Source organism: Pipra filicauda, unplaced genomic scaffold (assembly GCF_003945595.2).
Source record: "Pipra filicauda isolate LSUMZ 115617 unplaced genomic scaffold, ASM394559v2 scaffold31_size4109673_pilon, whole genome shotgun sequence".
Classification (NCBI taxonomy): domain Eukaryota; kingdom Metazoa; phylum Chordata; class Aves; order Passeriformes; family Pipridae; genus Pipra; species Pipra filicauda.
The window spans coordinates 493,613-513,067 of record NW_024104443.1 but is presented as its reverse complement, the minus strand read 5'-3'; the positions used below and the strand labels follow the sequence as shown (position 1 = coordinate 513,067).

The window sequence follows — 19,455 nt, the reverse complement described above, 5'->3', positions numbered from 1 at the left end:
AAAGACAAGATCATCTTTTGTCTTCATTATTTATTGACAGTAAATGAGCCAAAGCTCATGAAAGTTACAGTAAGGCTTTATAAAAAATATTAGAATTTAAGTAGTTAAAGCTTAGTATAGGAAGTGAACAAAATTTGTTCTGTGGTTTGCATTAAGGGCTGTAGGTGGTTAAAAGGTCATGAGAATATTTATTACAAATTCAAAACAAAGACTGTGCGAGTGAAGACTAGCCCAGGATTATATGAATTGGTCCAGTTAATCTTGCTATTTAAGAACAATCATTAAAAATACTTTATAGAATACATTAACAAAAACAAGGAGAGATACTATCTTAATGCTTAAGGTTTGTTTCCCTTCCTACCCAAATTCTGGACCCTTAAGGGCACTCAGTGGAGGTACAAGAGCTGTTGAAAGCCTTTTTCCCCAGCCTTATATAGCTCTAGACAGTACCTGCAAACCTGCTTCTGCTTTGACCATCCTTCTGAAGCCCTAAAAAAGGCACAGGCTGAAAACCAGTGGTGGAGAATGTGAAGCTGCACAGCACATGGATTCAATCCCAGACGACTCTTCTTCCCTACTACAAGTCCTAGTGATATTACAAGATATGCCAAAGGGACTGGTTTAATACAACCCCATAAAGCAATTTCAGTAGCACACAATTTGCAAAAGCATTTGAAGTAAGAAACACAAGAGAAAAGATGCAATAGTTGAAAGGAGCAGCATCAGAAATCCCAGTTACAGACAAGAAAAGGCCTGAGCTGCTGGTCAGGACACCTTATCAACTTCCAAAGCTCCTGCAGGAGCAACAGTTTTGGGTGCTTTTTCTTTGTTATGGTTTTTTTTTTCCCCTCACTTATGATTCACACTTCAGAGAAGCATCTTAGAAGAGAACTCAGTTCCCCTGACACTGCCATTACACTTCATTACTTTGAAAACAGTCAGGAATAAACCACCAGGAATAAAACTTCATTGCATGGATACGGGGGAAAAAAACCTTTCATCTCGATTTGTGACTTAGAAAATGGTTGAGAAGTCATCTCATCACAACAAAAGGGTAATAAAAATGATTCCTGCTATATAAGTTCAAGCCACCATTCTTGAGGGAGATGAGACACTGGAACAAGTTGCCCAGAGTAATTCAGGTGGATGTCCCATCCACGGAAGTTTTCCAGGCCAGGTTGGAGCTTGGAGCAACCTGATCAAGTGGAAGGTGCCCCTGCCCACAGCAGGGGGGTGGAACTGGATGATCTTTAAGGTCCTCTTCAAGCCAAGTCATTCTATTATCACCAGAGATCTTTGATGTGTTGGAAGTTCTTCCTCACTGTTTTTCTACAAAGTCTTCTAGAAAGTTTTTTTCCAGTCAAGTTGAGAAACGAGCTTGGGAAATACTGTGGACAAAACTTTTAATCAACTATATGTTTTATATGGATTATGAATGAACAAATGCAAAACACTGGAAACTAATACAGACTTCCAGAAAAACAACACCCTCTGGTTAAAGAGTGAACTATTGAAACTAGGTCACTACCATGATTATGGAAAAATCATTTTGAAAAGTTCCTGGTGAGGGGGCCATGGGATTTAACCAAGGGATTTGTGCATTTGCTATCACAGTAAGCTCACCTAAGGACAAAAAAAAGTGAGTGCTGAAAACACCCCTGAACCAGAGCTGCCTGCAGCTGACTGGGTCTGCCCTGTGCCCAGAGGGTGCTGTCTGCTTCCCACACTGCCATACAAGTGAGCTCAGGGTTCAGGAAGTCAGTCAAGAGGGATGACCTTAGCAACTTCCCAGGCCAGTCCAGGAGAGGAGACAGGAATATCCTCATTCTCCTCCTGCCCTTCTAAGGGCAAGGAGCAGGCCAATCTCTAACTGCTCTGACAATATCCAGAAAAGAATTTCTACTCATAAACACAAATACAGAGAAGCTGTTGCACCACCTTTAGGTACAGTTTTCCTCACTGAGCACAGAGGCCTTTGGAAATGAAACTAGGTACTGTAACAGGGAGCACAAGGCGTGTGCATACAGAGCACTGCTCTGGAAGTTTGCAAGGCTTAAGAATAAGACAGACTAACCCAGTAATTCCTGAGGCTTTTATCAGTTTGCAAACAGTTCCAGAAATCCAGTCATTTTCTAGTCACTCCACTAGAGTGAACAGGTCAACTTGACAGATTAATGAGCTGTACCACATTGTAAAAAACAAACCAACCACAACACAAAGCCAGAAGAGCCATGAGGAACTAAGATAAAGAAATCCAAAAGAACCATATAGTCATTACAGCAAACACACTCTTATTACTGTGGGTGTGTTTGACTTTGATCACTCAGGGAAAAATTCCCTACAAACCACGCGTAGCCAGCCTGGTTTTAGTATAGGTCTGCTTTTATTTCCATATTCAGCTCTTTGAGGGAGAGGCATCCTTTCACAATCTGAAAGGAGGAGGATATAGCCCACTGTAGTGCTGCTTCAGCACACTAAGACACATCATACGAGAAATGGTTCTGCTGACTTTTCCCCAAACAAAATGAACACCTGTCCGTGCCCTCGGGACACGGAAAGAGTCCTGAAACTGGAACATCGTGCGTGTGAGACAGAGGTGCACTGGTGAATCCCACCTCACTGGCAATAGGCAAAAACTGCCAGCTGGTAAGGACTGCACAGGGGTCAGGAAGTAAATACTGGTAGTAGTGGATTTAAAAAGAAAAAAAAAAATAATAATCAAACCCTAAAAAAAAAAAAAAAAAAAAAAAAAAAAGAATAAAGATTTAAAAGCAGCGCCTTTCCAGTATCTCACTGCAGCAGGCAGCAAGACTTAAAGGCACTACAATGTGTCAGAATGGAGAAAATCTGGTGCATCCACCCTTCCAGAGTGCAAGAATATGGATAAAGAATTCCAAAGTTGATATAGGCTTTCGGAAAATGAACAAACTTCTTTTCAGCACAAGATCTGGTGGTGCTGCAGAAAAGGAAAGAAGAGGTGAGTTAGTTACTGTGCTTTTATACCAACAGCTCAACCTCTGCCAGCTGGTGAAAGACTTCATCAGCTTGTGTTTCACCTCTTCCTGAACTCATGTTTGTTTAAATCCATACACTAAGCAGCTTCTCTCTCTCTCTCTTCCATAAAAAGATTTCCCATGTAAGGGACACAGATAAGCCAGATCCAAATATATTCAAAGGCATCAAGGCTATTAAATTTTCTACAACTCCAAGAGGTACATGTTTCATTGAGCTCCTTAAGATATCTGGAGGTTAAAGAGCTACATGGTGACTTACAGCTGCAAAAGGCACATTTCCAGTCTCCCCTTCCTCTTCCTTAAGTGAGATCCTACACATGCCTTCACTAGCAAAGTAATTTTTCTCCTCAATTCAACATTAAGCTCCCTAAAGGACGTTTCTTACAAGGGGCTGAAAGTAGCCTCCATTTTCAAGATTAAATATATAATATGAATTCACAAAAAGCAACTGGGAAAAGCCCTGGATTAAATAAAAGATTTCAGCAAGAAGCCATGACAGACAGTACACAAAAACCTGCTACCATCAGAATTCTAGACAACTTCTCTAGAAAACAATGGTTGAGTTCACTCAAACTTTTATCAGCCCACAGTCAACTTGCTGTATAATACACAGTATTTAAATGCTGTCAGGTCTTGAACTAACATGTAAACCTTTCAAAAGGCAAAATTCCTATCTCATACCAACTACAATTCCTCCTACTGACAGAACTTACAGCGTCTGCAAAACACTGTGTTCAGAGGTTGACCCTGACTGTTGTGGGTTTGATCTCTCTGGCAAAACAGGACATAGAGTATTCTGCTCAGTACAACTCATAAAGCTGACTGCCTGCAATCAGTTCTCTAAAAGCTTTTGACCCTTCTAACCACAGAGAAAACAAACCAACTTAAAGAACAATACACCCATGCAACAGACTCTCTCAAGCAAATTATCCAATCTATATCAAGAGTTGACTGAAAAAGTTTCTCTCTACTGAGAGTTATGTTATCTTACCACAGTTTTATTAATTACTCTGGTTCTGCAAGGGTAATAATTTCTTCATTGATAAAAAATTCCACAGTCTCCTCCTCCCAGTCATCAACATTGCTGTCCAGCTCATCTGTGTCTACCCCTGCAATGGAGAAAAATATTAACACTGAATACATCAAACGAGGCAGCAATGGAAAGATTTGATGCTCTTGGCAGAAAAAGTCCTTAAACCAGCAGTGAAAAATGGAAGTATTTGGTGCTTTAACTCATAACAAATACATGCTAAATTTACTGAATGATAATCAAGGCATTATGTCTTCCACTACAGGGCTCCTAGGGATTTTCTGGTTAAATGCAACATGCAAATCTCTTCACAGTTTTATCCCAAGGTCAAGCCAATACTTTCCCCGCCCCCCCTTAAATCTTGTCACGATTCAGAATAAAAAAGTACAAATAACCTTCAGAGAACAAGGGACTCGCTTTAGCAGGAAACAGAGGGAGAGGAGAAGTGAACAAACCCCCAGGACAAGGTATTTATTCAGTGAGAAGCAGCAGTTAACCAGCAGCAGGGCCTGTCCATGGCTCACCTCCGCGGAGCTCCAGGCGCTCGTTCCGCTGCTCCATGTACAGCTCTTGTGCCATCTTGCGGTACTTCCTGAACTCCTCCATCATCGTCCGCCTCCTCTCCACCAACTCCTGCACAGCCAGGAACAGGTTGTTAAACCTCCCCAGTAAATCAAACCCACATGCAACACGTGTGCTAGCAAGTCAAACCTTCTTCTCACACACACACTTCCTATTGACTTGAAAGAATAAAGATTCTCTTCTGTAATCAAAAAGCTGTTTTGGTGAGTTCTTTTCTTGTGACTGGAAGAGCTTTTCTTAATTTAAAGACTAATGAAGCAACACACTAAGAACTCCAAAATATTACCACCTTTGCTTAATGAGGTAACACAAGTCCCTCTCCAGACTCGTTACTGAGTTTAACCTGACAGTTCAGCAGCATCTCTCTGAACACCTATTGAATCCACTCTAACCATCTGGACTCAAATGAACACAGATGGTTGTTATAAAATAAATCTAACTTGCACTTCACTGTTACAAAATAACTAAGGACAGGTTACAAGGGTTTCATCTACATTATATTCCAAAAGTATCTTGCCTTTGAAGCTTTGGACTGGCTCAGGCGATCCTTCTGCTCAAATATCTTGGAGTATTTCTTCAGGTCCTTCTTAATTTGCTGTAAAACAGATAATTTTATTTCAATTAAAGTATCAAGACTAGCAATCACACCCATCATCTTTTCTAAGAATTCCTCTGGTAGGCCTAAGCAGGTTATGCTTTTTTGAAAAATGTCTCCCTGCAAGGCAATTTCCCTTCACTACTATTTTGTTTGTTTTTCCTGCCATACAGATCATGTAAATGCTTCTGTACACATGCAACCAGTGAAGTCTGGACAGCTAAATACAATTTGAGTATTATTTATAATGTTCCACTGTACCCTAACTCTAAGAACAACTGGTAACCATTTCTATTTTGAGCTTAAAATACAGTTAATATTTACAGCCATTCCCAGAAGTGAGGTCTCGTACAGAAATATGTTTGTTCACACATTCGGGGCAAAAGGCAGTTGCATAACAAGCCTCATCCTTAAGAAGGAGAAACCAAGTATGCTTATACACCAAATCAATGTCAGCACGAAGTGGAATACACTACCTTTATCTGATCCTCACTGAGCAGGGTAGCTGGTCGTGGTCTCCAGAGCAGCTGACAGAACCTGTCTTTATTGTTTTTCTGAAGCAGACGGCCTTGGAAGGTCCATAACCAATATGCATTGTCCACCTGGAAGAGGAGTGCACTAGCTCAGCCAAGGTAAGCTATAACTTCACACTGTAGTCCTCACTCCATCAGCACGATCAGTCAAGAGAACCGGAATGGGCTTTTATTAGAGCCTTCCCTGCACAAGCCAAAATCCTCAACAAAATATTTGTTCCACTGAATCTTTTCAAGAAGTTACCTTCTGGAGATTACAACAGTTTGAAATTTAGTCAATCCTCTGTCATATTCTAAAGTCTCAGATCCTGTTATTTGTACAGGAGAGGATTACAGTGCAGTGGCTGGAAGCATGCAAAAGCAATGACAGGTGCAATAAATCCTGTTGTTCCGTGCAGACCACCAGGAGACTGAGTTTTAAACTGCTAAAGACATAGCGAAAATTCAGAAAAAGGACACTCAGTTTAGACTCATGAACTGCCCTTCCAGAACTTATTCTGGATAAAAAGGCATCAGTACCTTGTGGCTCCACCAAGACACAGAAGTCACAATGTATCTGCCCGTAGGATCCCATTCCACGTCCGAGGCCGTGTAGTGTTCCGCGATGTTCATCATGGTGCAGTCGGACGTATCAACAAATGCTAAGGCACCATTCATGCTGCAAAGACAAAACAGGACAGATTGTTTTACACACTAACGTAGCCTGGTCATTTTTTTAAAGCATTTCACAAGCTGCATCCCTAAAACTCCTCAGTACAAAGATAAATTTCCACCGCAACCAAGAGACAGGTTCTGTGGCTAGGAAATAACGTGATAGATAAAAACAAGACTCCAAGTAAGAGAGACACTTTTGTTTCTATGTTCAGTGACCTTTTAGATTATAAATAAAATGGCTTAAAGTCAGAGTGAAAACATACTCTAGGCAAGTTAAAATCAAAGCTTAAAAATCATGTGCTTAGACATATTTTAGCAGTGACGAAGAGATTAAAGAAAAAAAAGAATTCTAAGATGAACACAGCGCTCATCTCAAAGCATGTGAAGGCAAATATTACTCAACTGGTTAATAAAAATAATTTTTGCTTGCTCTGAAGTGAAGCTCCTGGCAATTCTTTTACAAAATAGCACTGTCATTAACAGGTATTGCCCATGAAGGGCACAAAGCTATGGCAACAACAAATGCATAAGAGCCACATGCATGGTGCAAACTGGATTAGCTTAGAGTCAGTATTTAACAGCTGAAAGGTGTTTCTTAATGTCCACTTTTCTGTTGAAAAAATACATTCTCCATTTGGTGTGGCAAAAAATAGCAAGTGAAAGCTACAAAGGACTAAGCTATATCATGAAGTTGCACCTCTGCTCTTCCTTTGCTTTTGCAAAGCTGTATCAGGATTACACAATAATCAATGTTCACAGAGACACCAAACACTTCTTGGTGAGATACTCTAGCTCTCTTCCTCCTTAAAATGGAAGTGGTGATGTTCAGCAGCCTCTGAAATACTCACCTTCTGAGGCCAGCCAACACTACAAACTGCCCTTGGGGACTCCAGAATATCGTGTTCGCCTGCTGTTTGTCAAACGTTTCTGAAAACAAACCAGACAAATTCAGAAAGAGATCTCAATCCAACACCATCAGTTATTTTACAAGCATCAACCCCACTGATTCCTCAAAAGTCATTTGTAAACTCTGCAAGCAAGTCCTAATGACAGCCCTTAGCTCTTCACTTCTACAGTCAAAATGCAGTAGCACCAGGACATCCAAAGCTGGCAGATAAAAGAGATCAGAAGACTCCAACACATCCTTGGGCATAAATTTTATCTAAAGTGACCCAAATCTGTACTATTGCCTCACATGAGCTTCCCAAAGCCACAAAAATTATTCTGACTTGTAGGCCTTTTATTCCCAGGCACTGGGCTTACTCTGGTAACAGTTCAGTTGTCACCAGGAAGTTAACTTCTGGAATACAGAGTCGGACATAGCAGCAACTCCCACACTATCCACCACAGAAAGCCACTATTTTGAGTTCACTGCATCTATTGTCATGTAAAATGCTTAGTACCTGCACTTTCACTTGTTTTTCAGTCACTTACTTATGAGTTCTATTTTCCCGTTGTTTTTAACGTGGTAGAAGGAAACTGAAATTCGTGGAGTTTCTCCATGCAACACAGCAAATTTGCTTCCATTTGGTTCCCAAGCAAAGGCTATGATGCTTTCTGTAAAAAAGAGGAGTTAAAACTCTGTCAAAGGACAATACAAACCTCTGGTTTCAAGCAGTTACCAAAGAAAACAGAGATGCTTAAGAGAAGGAACCCTTCAGTCAATAGAATCTGCCATACAGACTCTCTTTTAAAACACAGGTTGATAAGGCAATTGCAGGGAGTTATGGGAAGTGTTTCCAACTATAGCTATAAAGTCCTTCATCTTCTACAAAATACAGTCATTATTATATTAATATGTCATTACTAAGACATTTTCAGTTTTGTAATCTTTCAAGTCAGTCACAAGCCCCAGTAGCAACAGAAGTTTTGATTTCTCATTTTTACAGGAAATGTCCTGCACATTAATAATTTAGCTCCCAAGAATTAATTCCCTGATTATGTCAAATGCTGACAGGAATTTCTTAGAAACACAGAATTCTGTGTCCATACCAGAGAGTTAAAGCTCAAAAGTAAGGAAATACGTGGCATTACCTTTCATTTCTACCACATCCACTGGCACCTGTTTCTCTCTCATGCGGAATATTTCAAAGTTGGTCACTACTCCCTGTAAAGGCCAAAATCAGCTTTTTATCCAGCACAAAAAGAGCAGAGTAAATAATTTTATCACTAGGCATAGAAGGACAACTACACAATTAGTCTGTCATAATAAGAGTCAAGGTTTGTTCCTTTAATGAGAGCAGATATATGCCTCCTTACCAAACACATTCCAAATTTCTCTGTTCTGACAAAGAATAACTTAATAATTGTACAAAAGCATTTGATGCTTTTCAGACTGTTATGAAATTTAATTAGGACAGATAAACATATGGCACGCTGTGCTGCATGAACAGCTGCTTAACTGTGAGCAGGAAAACAGGTGAGGCACAGAGCTCTCACCCAAGTCCAAGAGGCCACTAAAGTCAAAGCAAATCCTGGATACAATCACTGCATAGATTTTCCTCTTTGCTTCAAATTCAAGTGGGAAAAAAACAAAAGAAAAATAGTTTTTGCATGATACAGTTTACATTGTCTATATTAAAAGACAGTACTGTCAGCATGAGATACAACCAAATTTTACCAATAAAATCAGAATCCACCTACCTGTGTGCCTTTGGGAGTCCTGTCTACCTTCACACACAGGTAGTCCCCGTTCTTCTGCCAGTGCAGTTTACAATCTACTACGTTGAACAAATTCCGCACGCGAATTTCTTGTCTAGAAGGCAGCTGCATCAAAGTCACTCTTGCTGGGATGTCTTTGTCCTCAGGCACCCAGAAAGCAATTATGTTACCACCTGGAGACCATGAGAAATCTCTACAGGAACAAAGTTAAAAATAGGCCATTTTAATTTTTAGTTAAGAGATACTACAAGCAGAAACCATTTTCTCTCATTGTATCTGAATGTTGCAGACAAATATCAACTCTCAATATAAAAGGCAATAACTGAGGGCAACTTAATAACCTTACATATAACAACACCAAAACAAATTTTTAAACTGCTATTTAAATTTGCTATATCTGGACAGTACATTTTACTGAAAAGCAGAGGTGACACACAGAGGAACCCCCAAAGATCTAAAAACAGGTTGATTAAACCAATGAGCCAAAAAAACCCCCCAAAACCAACCCTATTAAATTACCCTGGTGAGAATCTTCTTGCAACTGGGTACACTTAATTTTCTTGTTGCTTCACAGAGAAGTATTTCAAAAACTCTCACAGGAGTCAGTGTCTCTTGTGCAGACAAGCACAAACCAGGCAGTACACAGCACACTGCTCTAAGCCAGCACACCAACCCCGTTAGGGAGATATTCCCTAACAAACTGCATTCCAGTCTGGTTTGGTAGACAAGGAACAGGACTCCCAAGCTACACCCTGGATTAAGCAGTTCCACAGAGCATTTCAAAGCACAGAAGCTGTCAACTGTGTTCACTGATGAATGGAGAATTTCTTTTTCCCAGTTTGTCTAATTTAACCACCTCAGCATAGAAGGCCTTTTGCTCTGGTTAACAGTCTAAAGATTCCTCTCACCATAACAAAGCCACAGAAAAAAAGATTACAATTAAAGAGAGCAGTCATGTTTACAAAGGAATAGACTCACCTTATCCCATTGATTTTCAAGCTCTTTTTGTCCAACAAACCCATAGACTAAAAGAGGAGAGAAGGAAGAATTTTCAAGTTAGTAGCATTCTTATACATACACATATACCTTCTACTCTCATCACTAGACCACAGAAACTAGGAAATTCTGTAGCTTTCAGAGCTCCTGCATCACTATTTTTTATTATAAACATATGCAACCACAATCACAAACAAAATAAAAATTGTTGTAGATAATTAGTAGGTACACCAGCATGAATGATAAAGAAAAAGCAAAACAGAATAGATTAGGCTGCAATTTATAGTGCTTTTTGGGTACTTCGGTACTCACCTGCTACTGAGAACTGGGAGGAATCACATAACCTTGATCCTACTGATTCTTATAAGTAGTATATTGAGCTGTCTAATCCTTCTAGATGTGGTGTGAAATTTACTGTCACACTCAGCTAAAGTTTTTCACCCAGCAAAGAACAAGACAAGAGCAAACTGATTTCTTCCCTCTAAGCCCAGCTCTAAAATGCATTACTGAAAACCATAGGAAAGACTGACATTGTAATGCAATAAGCATTATAAAAAAAAAAAGGAAAAACTTACAGGTGTTTCATAGATGCTGAGGGTATCTGAAGTCATTCGAGCAAAGAATTTACCATCATGACTCCATCTAAGCAAAAAATAAAAAAAAAATATTAATTTGGAACTGCCTTTTTAATAAAGGAAGTCTGGGACTACAACTCTCTACTCTAATTCTGCTTCTCAACCTACTTAAAAATAGGCCAGTGAGCTGAGTTTTCACAGTGGAATCCTCGCTTCTTTTGGCCAGTCAGAATATCCCAGATGATGATGGCCTGAGGGTCATCCTGCGTGTCCATCAAAGGGCTGAAGGTCACTAAATACCTACAAAAGAAATAATTAATTTCACAATTGGAACTTCATCCGGTATGTCAGTACCATAAGGCTTTCATCCAAGTAATATTTAAATACCATGCACTTGCAAACAGCAGTTTTTCTAACGGGATTTTTCAGAGAGGAGGGAAAAATAGGAACAGCACAACAAAGGAGGAGAAAGCTTCCAAGATACAGTATTTCCCTGGCATCCCTCTGGGTGAAAAGACTCCAGATTTATGTGCAAGTCTTTCCATGTTCATGTTACAAGGAAGGGGAACTCATTAAATACACTGTTACCTAATATATAGCTTTGACACAAGAACTTCATTGGTTTTGAACCAAACATGAATCTATTGACCTTATCCAACCCAAACTACAGGTTTGCAAAACTTCTCCATTTAAAGACAGATAACCCCTCTTTAGTACAATAAAGCATAAAACCTAACTGCTTCCAAATATCTTGCTTGAAAACTACCAACAGAAGATGCATCTCAGTCTTGGAATTATTTTAACCTTCTCTCAAGAGCTCTTTAATGTTAAAGAAGGCTTAAGGAATTCGTTTCAGCACTACAGATTTGGAGGATGCTACTAATGCCTCATGCTTTTGATCCCTTAGCCCAATGCCATGCTCCATACCTTTCACAAGGTGAGAAGTCAATAAGCTGCACTCCTTGGTGACTAAACCTCTGAATCTGCTTGAACTTCTCTCCACCCCACAGTGCGATGCCTCTCTGGTGGAACGTGGCCAAGTAGGTGCCTTTCGGGGACCAACGCACGTAGGTCTCTGTCCACCTCTGATTGAAAAAAAAAAAATACACACAAAGGTTTAATTTCATGTTGTATTCCCAAAAAAGGGAATCAGTGTGTGGCTTGCAGCATCGCATTTTGAAAATCCATTTACTAAGTGAAGATCTTAGAATTCGTGATACCTTGGACCAGCTGTGGAGTTTAATTTCATGCACATAAGGTATGGGTACTTATTCTTCAGGTTGAAAACTGTCAGTTGAGACCTTTTCAACTTACTGATCACCAAAAATGTATTCCAGGTACAGTGACAACCTTTGTATAATAACAACTAAACCCACCTAACAGGCCTGGGGTTCCTTGTTGTCTTTCAGCCCTGGTAACAACTTTTCTCAGAAGGAAGGGTAAGTATTTCAAGTTTCTTAACAACACAGCTCTTGACCTTCAGCTAAGTTAGAGAGGTTTCAGCAATACAGAGAACAGCCAGTGACCACAGTGATGAGCAAATATTCTCACCATCCCAAAGCCAACTTCTTTCTACTGTAATGCACAATGGTTATTAAGGAAAATGCTGCTGGGTCCTAACAGTTCCCAGCAAGTCAAGTGCCTGCAGCAGACAGGCAGACTAACTCTCCCTTTTATATGCCATTACCAAACCAGCTATTCCTCTTTAACACCTCTGTAGTCAGCATAAAAGCAAGAAGTCATCTGAAGCAGCAAACATAGGCACACATTCAGCTCTAATGACTAATGCTCCTCAAACTCTGACTTTGCATTTCAGGTCTTTCTTAATCACCTGTAACAGAGAGATGAAGGAAACTAATGGGCACCATGGACCAGTTAAAAAAAACAAACACCACCACAAACTCCAGAAGTTCACTCCACATTTCTTTTACCTAAGCAGCTAAGTCTAATCCTAAATGATGTGGTTTCACCACTCTTCACAAGGAAAAGTATTTCAGCAATGGGAAAAAGATTTTTTTTTTTTTTAATTAAAAAGCTGCAATGTCATAATACGAAGGAAGGAGACTGACAGTGTATCTGCCATGTACAGCACTTCCAGGACACTCACTGCTCTGTCCTCAATTTGAACAGGTTCCTTGATGTCATTCCAAAAAATGGAGGTCCGGTCTCCTGACTCAAAGATGACACTGTACTGATCCCTACAATCAGGATCTTCCAACCAGTATCGGAGATTCCCCTAAGAAAAACAGAAGCAAGAAGATTTTTAGTGAGTCAAAGGCTAAGATAAGTTCCCCAAATTAATATCTACCTGGCAGAGGGAAGTTGGTCTCACCAGAGTGTGCAGCTTTGGGGTCTTACCACTGCAAGCAAGTTTCTGAAGTGAAATTAAAGAACTCCAACTAAGGCTAAGAGAGCACATCATAAACAGGTGGACCTTCAAGGTGGTCTGATGATGTTTAATGTTTCTTGTGTAAAATATCTTATTGGGTTTGTTGTTAATTTTATTTTTTTTAAACCCTATCCCTTCCACCAGACCATTTGCAAAGTTACTGGTAACAAACACCAAAGTTTGCCTCAAACAACTAAAAATACAAAAAGATGCTTTTGAAAATCTATTTTTAAATTATTTGTGCAAAACTATTATTTGCTCTTAAGCTTTACACTATGTGGAACTACTAAGCAGAACCACAAAGTTCTTCCTGTCACTTTATGACAGTGAAAACTAAGGAACAGGAGCATGTGATTCCTACTGCTACTTATAACACTATGAACACATCGTTTCTATTTTCATATGGACACTCCAGCAATGAAGCAACCATTTAATATTATGCTGAATATTTCTTCCACTTTTCCAGAAATTCCTTACCAAATCCTTAAATGGCTGTTTCTCAGGGATTTCCCATTCATCACTGATTGTCATGTACCTGAAAGAGCAATTAGGCTGGTTACACTCCACACAGGCACTCTTGATTAGAAATCCCAAATCTACAGATACCCACAATGGCTGCACTCACTTATCAAAGTCTGTGAAAAGGTTGACTCTGAAGGTGTGCTGCTTATCCAGTTTGTATCCATCTGCGTTCTTCACAGCATCCACTGCGTGAGATGGAGACATGTACTCCAGAAAGATGTACCTACAGGGAAGGAAGACCAAAGCAGGAAGACCTTGTTGACTACAGAACCAGCTCATAGTAATGGGGATAAATTAAGAATTCAGTACAGAGCATCTACAAAATAACTTCTTGTCTTGTCCCTAGCCAATTAGGGTCAAAGGCAATTAATCTCCATTTTGGCCACAGGCACACGTGCACTTTTTTAGCTCTATTGGCCTGACCTCAATTAATCAGATATCCTTTCTGAATGGGCCAGAGTCAGTGCTGAATGCAAATTCAACACAACACAGGACAACAATGAGAGCCAGGAACAGGCAAGTTAAGTCTGCAGCTCTCCCCAGCTGAATGACACATCATGTTTAGGAGTTGTAACTGTTGCTGTCACAGGCACAGCAAAGCACCACTCTTGTTTCAATTACACAACTCAGCTTCCTTCTGGCCACTGATCCAACCCAGCTGGTAGCCCAGCAGACTTAAAACTAACAGTATCCTGAACAGCATCAGACATTGCCTCAAAGAGAGGCATGAACACAGAGACTGAATAATTTTCTCATCCTTCTCACACTGACCTCATAGAACCAACAATCTATCCACTCCACAAAACTCACTTTTTTTATGCCTTCCAAACTATGTATTCCTCCAATACTCAGCAATATATGCTACATATACTGACAGCCTATTTTGCATTACTTAGTACATTCGCTGCTACTAAGTTTTTAACTCAAGTGGACCTTTAACTCATTGATCAGCCAGAGCAGAAATTTAACAAAAAACCACTCCTGTAGTACTGCACAGAAATCTGTCTTCCAAACCCAGTTAAACTGTTTCCATAATTAATTCCTGCCATGCTCCACATTGGAGCCTAATGAGCTATTAAGCTTCTCAGCTCCCTCATACACTTGTCTGTCACTGAGATGAGATGTCAGGATTGTACAGACTAAGGTAGAAGCAGGTGATAATAATGACTATGAGGTCATCGTAAAAACTGGCCATAAAGTATTTACACCAATAATCAAGGCAAAGTCAGAGCTGTGCTTCAATCCTGTTAGTTGGAGTTATCATGACTTACCCTTTTGTTTTCCCATCTGCTTCTGGATAAAATTCATTGATAATTTTACCGAACTTGGAAAATATTTTGTGGATGACATTCTTCAGTTTCTCAAGTCGATCTGGCCCAACCTGGGGAACGTTATCCACGACAATCACCGAGTCTATCCCATCTGCTTCCTGTGGCTGATCTTTCAGTATATCACCAAGCAGTTCTGCAAAGACAGCACACACAGGAAACTAAGGCACCCGTCTGCGATGTGCAGGAGGAAGACAAAGATGGAAAGGATAGCGAGAGCAACAGAACAGAACGGCTCCAAATCTGAGGAAATTTAAAGAATTATTTAAGAAACTTGGCAGTGGATGAACATTCTATCAGAGACACCACTGAAGGGAACACACAACACTCCAACAGCACTTTCTGCCTCAGTGACGTGATTATGCGGCTTTGTGACAAATTTCAAGCTGCCAACTCTTGAAGTCTGTTAAAGAAATACCTTACACTGTGATCATCAACACCTGCACTATTACCTTCTTTTTCAGGAGATGGAACTGGCTCACAAAGTCCTCAAAACTGACAACAGCACAGACAACTGTAAGATTTACTACCCAAACTCTGCTTAGTCCCCTTGCTCGACTTATAACCAGATGACTTCGAGGGGAAAAAAAAAAGTACCATGTACCTCCCTCCTGAATTACACAAGTTTTAGCCTAATTCAAAACTATCTGCCATACTGGAAGCTCTGCATGTCTCAGCATCACTATAATTAAGAACTCGCACTCCTTCTAAACCTTTAATTAAACACAAAAATAAAGGTCTAGGACAAGACACTTAAAGCCATATTTAAGCCTTCAGTGCAGACACGACACACACCTTTTCACACTGTGGATATTCTTCAATTATATAAATTCCTGAATATCTGCAGTAAGTTTCATGTGAAAACCACTATAAAATACAAGACCACACAGAAAATAAGTTCATGCCACTATACTTTTGAATTTGAGCAAGGATAAAACTTGGAAACTCAAACTATATATGGCATTCACAGACAAGGGAAAAAATCCAAGCACAGGTAGAAATATTTAAAATATGAGAACAAACTAAAAAGGGTGTTGGATACACTGATATTTTGAAGACATTTTTATAGATTTTTGCTGGTTTGGGAATTCTACAAATTATTCTGCCCAGAAACACCACTGAAAAGATCTCTAGCAGTGAAGAAATACGAGAAATGTGCTTACTTTGAACTACCAGAAAACCTTTGCTTTCTATAACTTTAAACTTCAACAGGTTATTACACATGACCCTTTGCACTGATCTGGGGCTTCAAAAATGTTTAGGCCATTACCACCAAGATTATGTAGTACTCACAATGTTGTTGTTTGTAGCATTTATTACTCAAAAAGATGCTCTCCATGTGCATGTAGGAACTACAATTAACAATATAAAATACATAAAACGAAAGCATGTCCCACAAGGACATTTCCATAGAAGTCTACAAGATGGAAAAAAAGGAAAAAAAAAAAACAAACCAAAACACAAAAGGATGATTTTAAGGCTCCATTAGTCATTTTTTCACAACCACTTCTCACAAAAGACTTTGTAGCCCTTCAGACAAGCCAAGGAATGCGTGTTAAGATTCCTGTGCAAGAATGCAACACCCTGTCTTGAATCAAAACTGTAACAGAGTGAAAACAAATTCCTACACTGTGCCCTTCCTCTGCCTTAAATTCAAAATTGTGAACAAAGGAATCTTCAAAGGGTAAGAAGCTGGTTTAGCCAGCTCTTATTGCACCCAGAAGGGAAGCAGGGTGTGGTGGGTACATGGCTATCTTCAGCTGGCAGTATTTTAAGGACCACTGTCATTATCTGAGCTAAAGCTTCATTGCACCTAAGTGGTTGTCCAACACACCCTCTTCTCCTGCTTTAACTTGGGTCAGCTGTTCTGCTCTGCCACCACCACTCTGGGGAAAAAGGTGAAGGAATGGATCTGAGATGGTCCAGTCCCAAAGCTGGGCCACCTCACAGGTGTTCCTGAAGATGGATTTTATCCTGAGCCTTGATCAGTGACACTGATGGGCTGCCTTTCTCCTTGGGTAGGCATCAGGATAAGGGGAACAGAATAAGGAAACTCATGAAGTAACACACAGATGGGAAAGCCAGACCAGCAAGACTGACTGAACTCAAACACTGTAATTCAGCCACTAATACTGGATTATTCACACAGCTGAGAAGTTAGCCAAATTAATTAACAAATAAAACAGGTGAGGATGGAAAATATGCCCAGTTTCTGAAGAAAGAACTGAACATAACAATCTGAAATGTAGACCAAGTGTATCAAGCAAACACTTAACAAAAAGAATCCAAGCCAAAGTCTCTTTAAGGAACAAATGTACAAGTTCAAAGAGCAATATAACTACTATACTGAGAACAGCAAACACTTTCTTAATCTAAGATATTTGGCTGCTATTTTATTAAGCTAAACACAGGCCTGGAACACTAGAAGGCAGATGTATCACCTGTATTCCACCAATTTAATAACTGATTGATTTACAGTCACGTGCTTTAGAAACATTTTTCTAGTTCTGACACGTGTAACGGACCCAAAACATGCAGGGGGCACGTACATGAGTCCCTACAACAGCACATATACTGAACAAATATTGGTCAAATAAGTGCTTTTGCTAATTAAAACCAAGACATTTTATCGAGAAAGATTTATCAGAAAAACAGCAAAATAGAGTTCTAATTCCTGTATGCTGAAATCAGGTATTTCCTTGATTGTCTGTGCAGTTACACAACAGCTTTGCCATTTTAAGGCAGGCAATATTCAATACTTTTAAAAGAGCCCGGGTTGGAATTTTCCTCTGCAAGAAACAACTTTTCCCTATTTCCTTGTCACAAACTACCTATGTCACATCTTCTTGAACAGTAACTCTTCTGAAACCAGTGCTATTTACCTACAGATTTCACTCTGGATGCATGGAAAAAAAAACCCGAGAACGATGAAAACCCAGTTTGCAACCACCGCGTCAACCATTTAAAACTTCTGGTTTTACAGCTGAGTTCAACTAATGGAGGCAAAGGGAAGGGGCACGAGTTGACGACTCCCCTCTTTGAGAGGAGCCCAGAAATTGATACCTGAAGTTTAACAGTAGATTTTAAAACACCTTTAACGGCATCTTTTAGAACAACACATGTTCTAACGCGATGCAGACCGTGCTGGGTACCACCAGCATCCCCAGGGGTCGGGGCAGAGCGTTCTCAGCCCGGGCTCACCCGGCCCCCCACGGGCTCCCCCAGCTCCGGGCAGGGCCGGGGTCCCCGGAGCGCCCCCGCGGCCCCTCCCGCCCCGCACCTTCGTCGCTGATGTCGTCCACGAAGTCCTCGGGGTCGCTGAAGGAAATCTCGTCCTCGGGCTCGGCGGGGGCGGCGGGCGCGGCCTCCCCGTTCTGCTGCGCCGCGCTGGGCTCGGCCTGGGCCGGCGGCGGCTGCTCGGGCTGGGGCTCCGCCGCGGGCTCGGCCCCGGCCTGGGGCTCGGCCTCGGGCTCGGCCTTGGCGGGGCTCTCCCGGCCCGACGGCGGCTTCGGCTCCGCCGGCGGCTGCTCCTGCTCGGGCTCCTCGGCGGGCGGCGGCGGCTCGGGGGGCCCCGGCGGCGCCTCGGACTCGCCTCCATCATCATTATCCTCCTCCTCCTCTTCTTCCTCCTCCTCCTCCTGCTGCTCCTGCTGCTGCGGCGGCGGCTCCGCAGGCGGCGCGGGCGCGTCCGTGTGCTCGGGGTCCTCGGCGGGGCCCTGCGCGCCGGGCGGCGCGGCGGCAGCCGGGCTCTCCTCGGTGTCCTGCATGGGGGTCGTCGGCGGGCGCGGTGCCCGGTGCTCGGTGCGGTGCCCGGTGCTCGGTGCCGGTGCCCGGTCGGTCGGAGGAGGGGGGTGCGGGGCGGCTCCTACGGCCGGGCCATGTGCGCCAGGCCCAGCGGCCCGCGCGCGCCGGCGCCTACCAACGCGGGCGGGGTGGGAGGGGGGAGGTCCTTGTTCTCGCCGCGGCTCCCGCCCACCGCCACGGCCACCACTACGGCCGTCTTCTCCCTGCTCCGTGCACAGGAGAGTCTGGACACTTTGCTACCCTTATTTTCCTCAGCGAGCGGCGGCTTCCCCTCGTTTTCACCCCACCACACTTCTGGCGCCCCTATTTCATGCCTGCTGTGGTCGAGCCCAAGATGGCGCTTCCTTCCATTCTACTGGGGTTGGGCCCGGCCGAACCATTTTTCGGGAGGCGCGAGGCGCCGTGACATTTAACTGGACTGGCACACAGTGAAACCTCCCTGCGTGTGCGGCCGCTCAGCGGATGCCGCTGCTCAGCGCTGCGCAGGCGGTGACAGGAGAGCGCACTGGCGCGAAACACTCTCCGTCTCCCCCCTGCAAACCGTCCGCCATGGGCTCGCCCGAAGGCTGGCGGGGCGCGCGCGCGGGCGCTACCAAGCTGGTGCGGAGAGGGGAGGCGCGGGGCGCTGCACGGACACCGGCGCGTTTGTGCCGGGGCGCGGCGAGCGCGGGAGGCCAGCGCCCACCCCCGCGGCGGCGGGCCCCCGTGGTACTGCCCGGCGGCAGCGCCACATCAGCCGGGCGCGATGGCGGCGGTGGGGGCTGAGGGGGCA

At 42.4% G+C, this 19,455-nt stretch overlaps 1 protein-coding gene across 1 annotated transcript; it reads right to left on the bottom strand.

The window, feature by feature from the left end:
* Positions 1-15: 15 nt before the first annotated feature.
* Positions 16-19,124, bottom strand: EIF3B (eukaryotic translation initiation factor 3 subunit B). The gene is made up of 19 exons (XM_027738485.2): positions 18,160-19,124; positions 14,823-15,015; positions 13,655-13,774; positions 13,507-13,564; positions 12,748-12,876; positions 11,568-11,725; positions 10,809-10,940; positions 10,641-10,707; positions 10,048-10,094; positions 9,052-9,262; positions 8,443-8,515; positions 7,843-7,965; positions 7,257-7,335; positions 6,274-6,412; positions 5,698-5,823; positions 5,144-5,221; positions 4,569-4,677; positions 4,006-4,123; positions 16-2,956 (listed from the first exon to the last, which is right to left on the bottom strand). The coding sequence occupies exons 1-18, from the start codon at positions 18,644-18,646 to the stop codon at positions 4,020-4,022; spliced, it is 2,433 nt and encodes an 810-aa protein (XP_027594286.2). The 5' UTR covers positions 18,647-19,124; the 3' UTR covers positions 16-2,956; positions 4,006-4,019.
* Positions 19,125-19,455: the final 331 nt, after the last annotated feature.

Bases quoted from the DNA above. Each gene is read 5' to 3' on its own strand.
- EIF3B (XM_027738485.2), bottom strand. From the start codon at position 18,646: ATGCAGGACACCGAGGAGAGCCCGGCTGCCGCCGCGCCGCCCGGCGCG. The intron at 9,263-10,047 runs GTGAGTCTATTC...TTGTTCCTGTAG, and splicing joins TTGAAAATCAATGGGATAAG to AGATTTCTCATGGTCTCCAG. The intron at 4,678-5,143 runs GCAAGATACTTT...CTGGCTGTGCAG, and splicing joins GCCAGTCCAAAGCTTCAAAG to GAGTTGGTGGAGAGGAGGCG.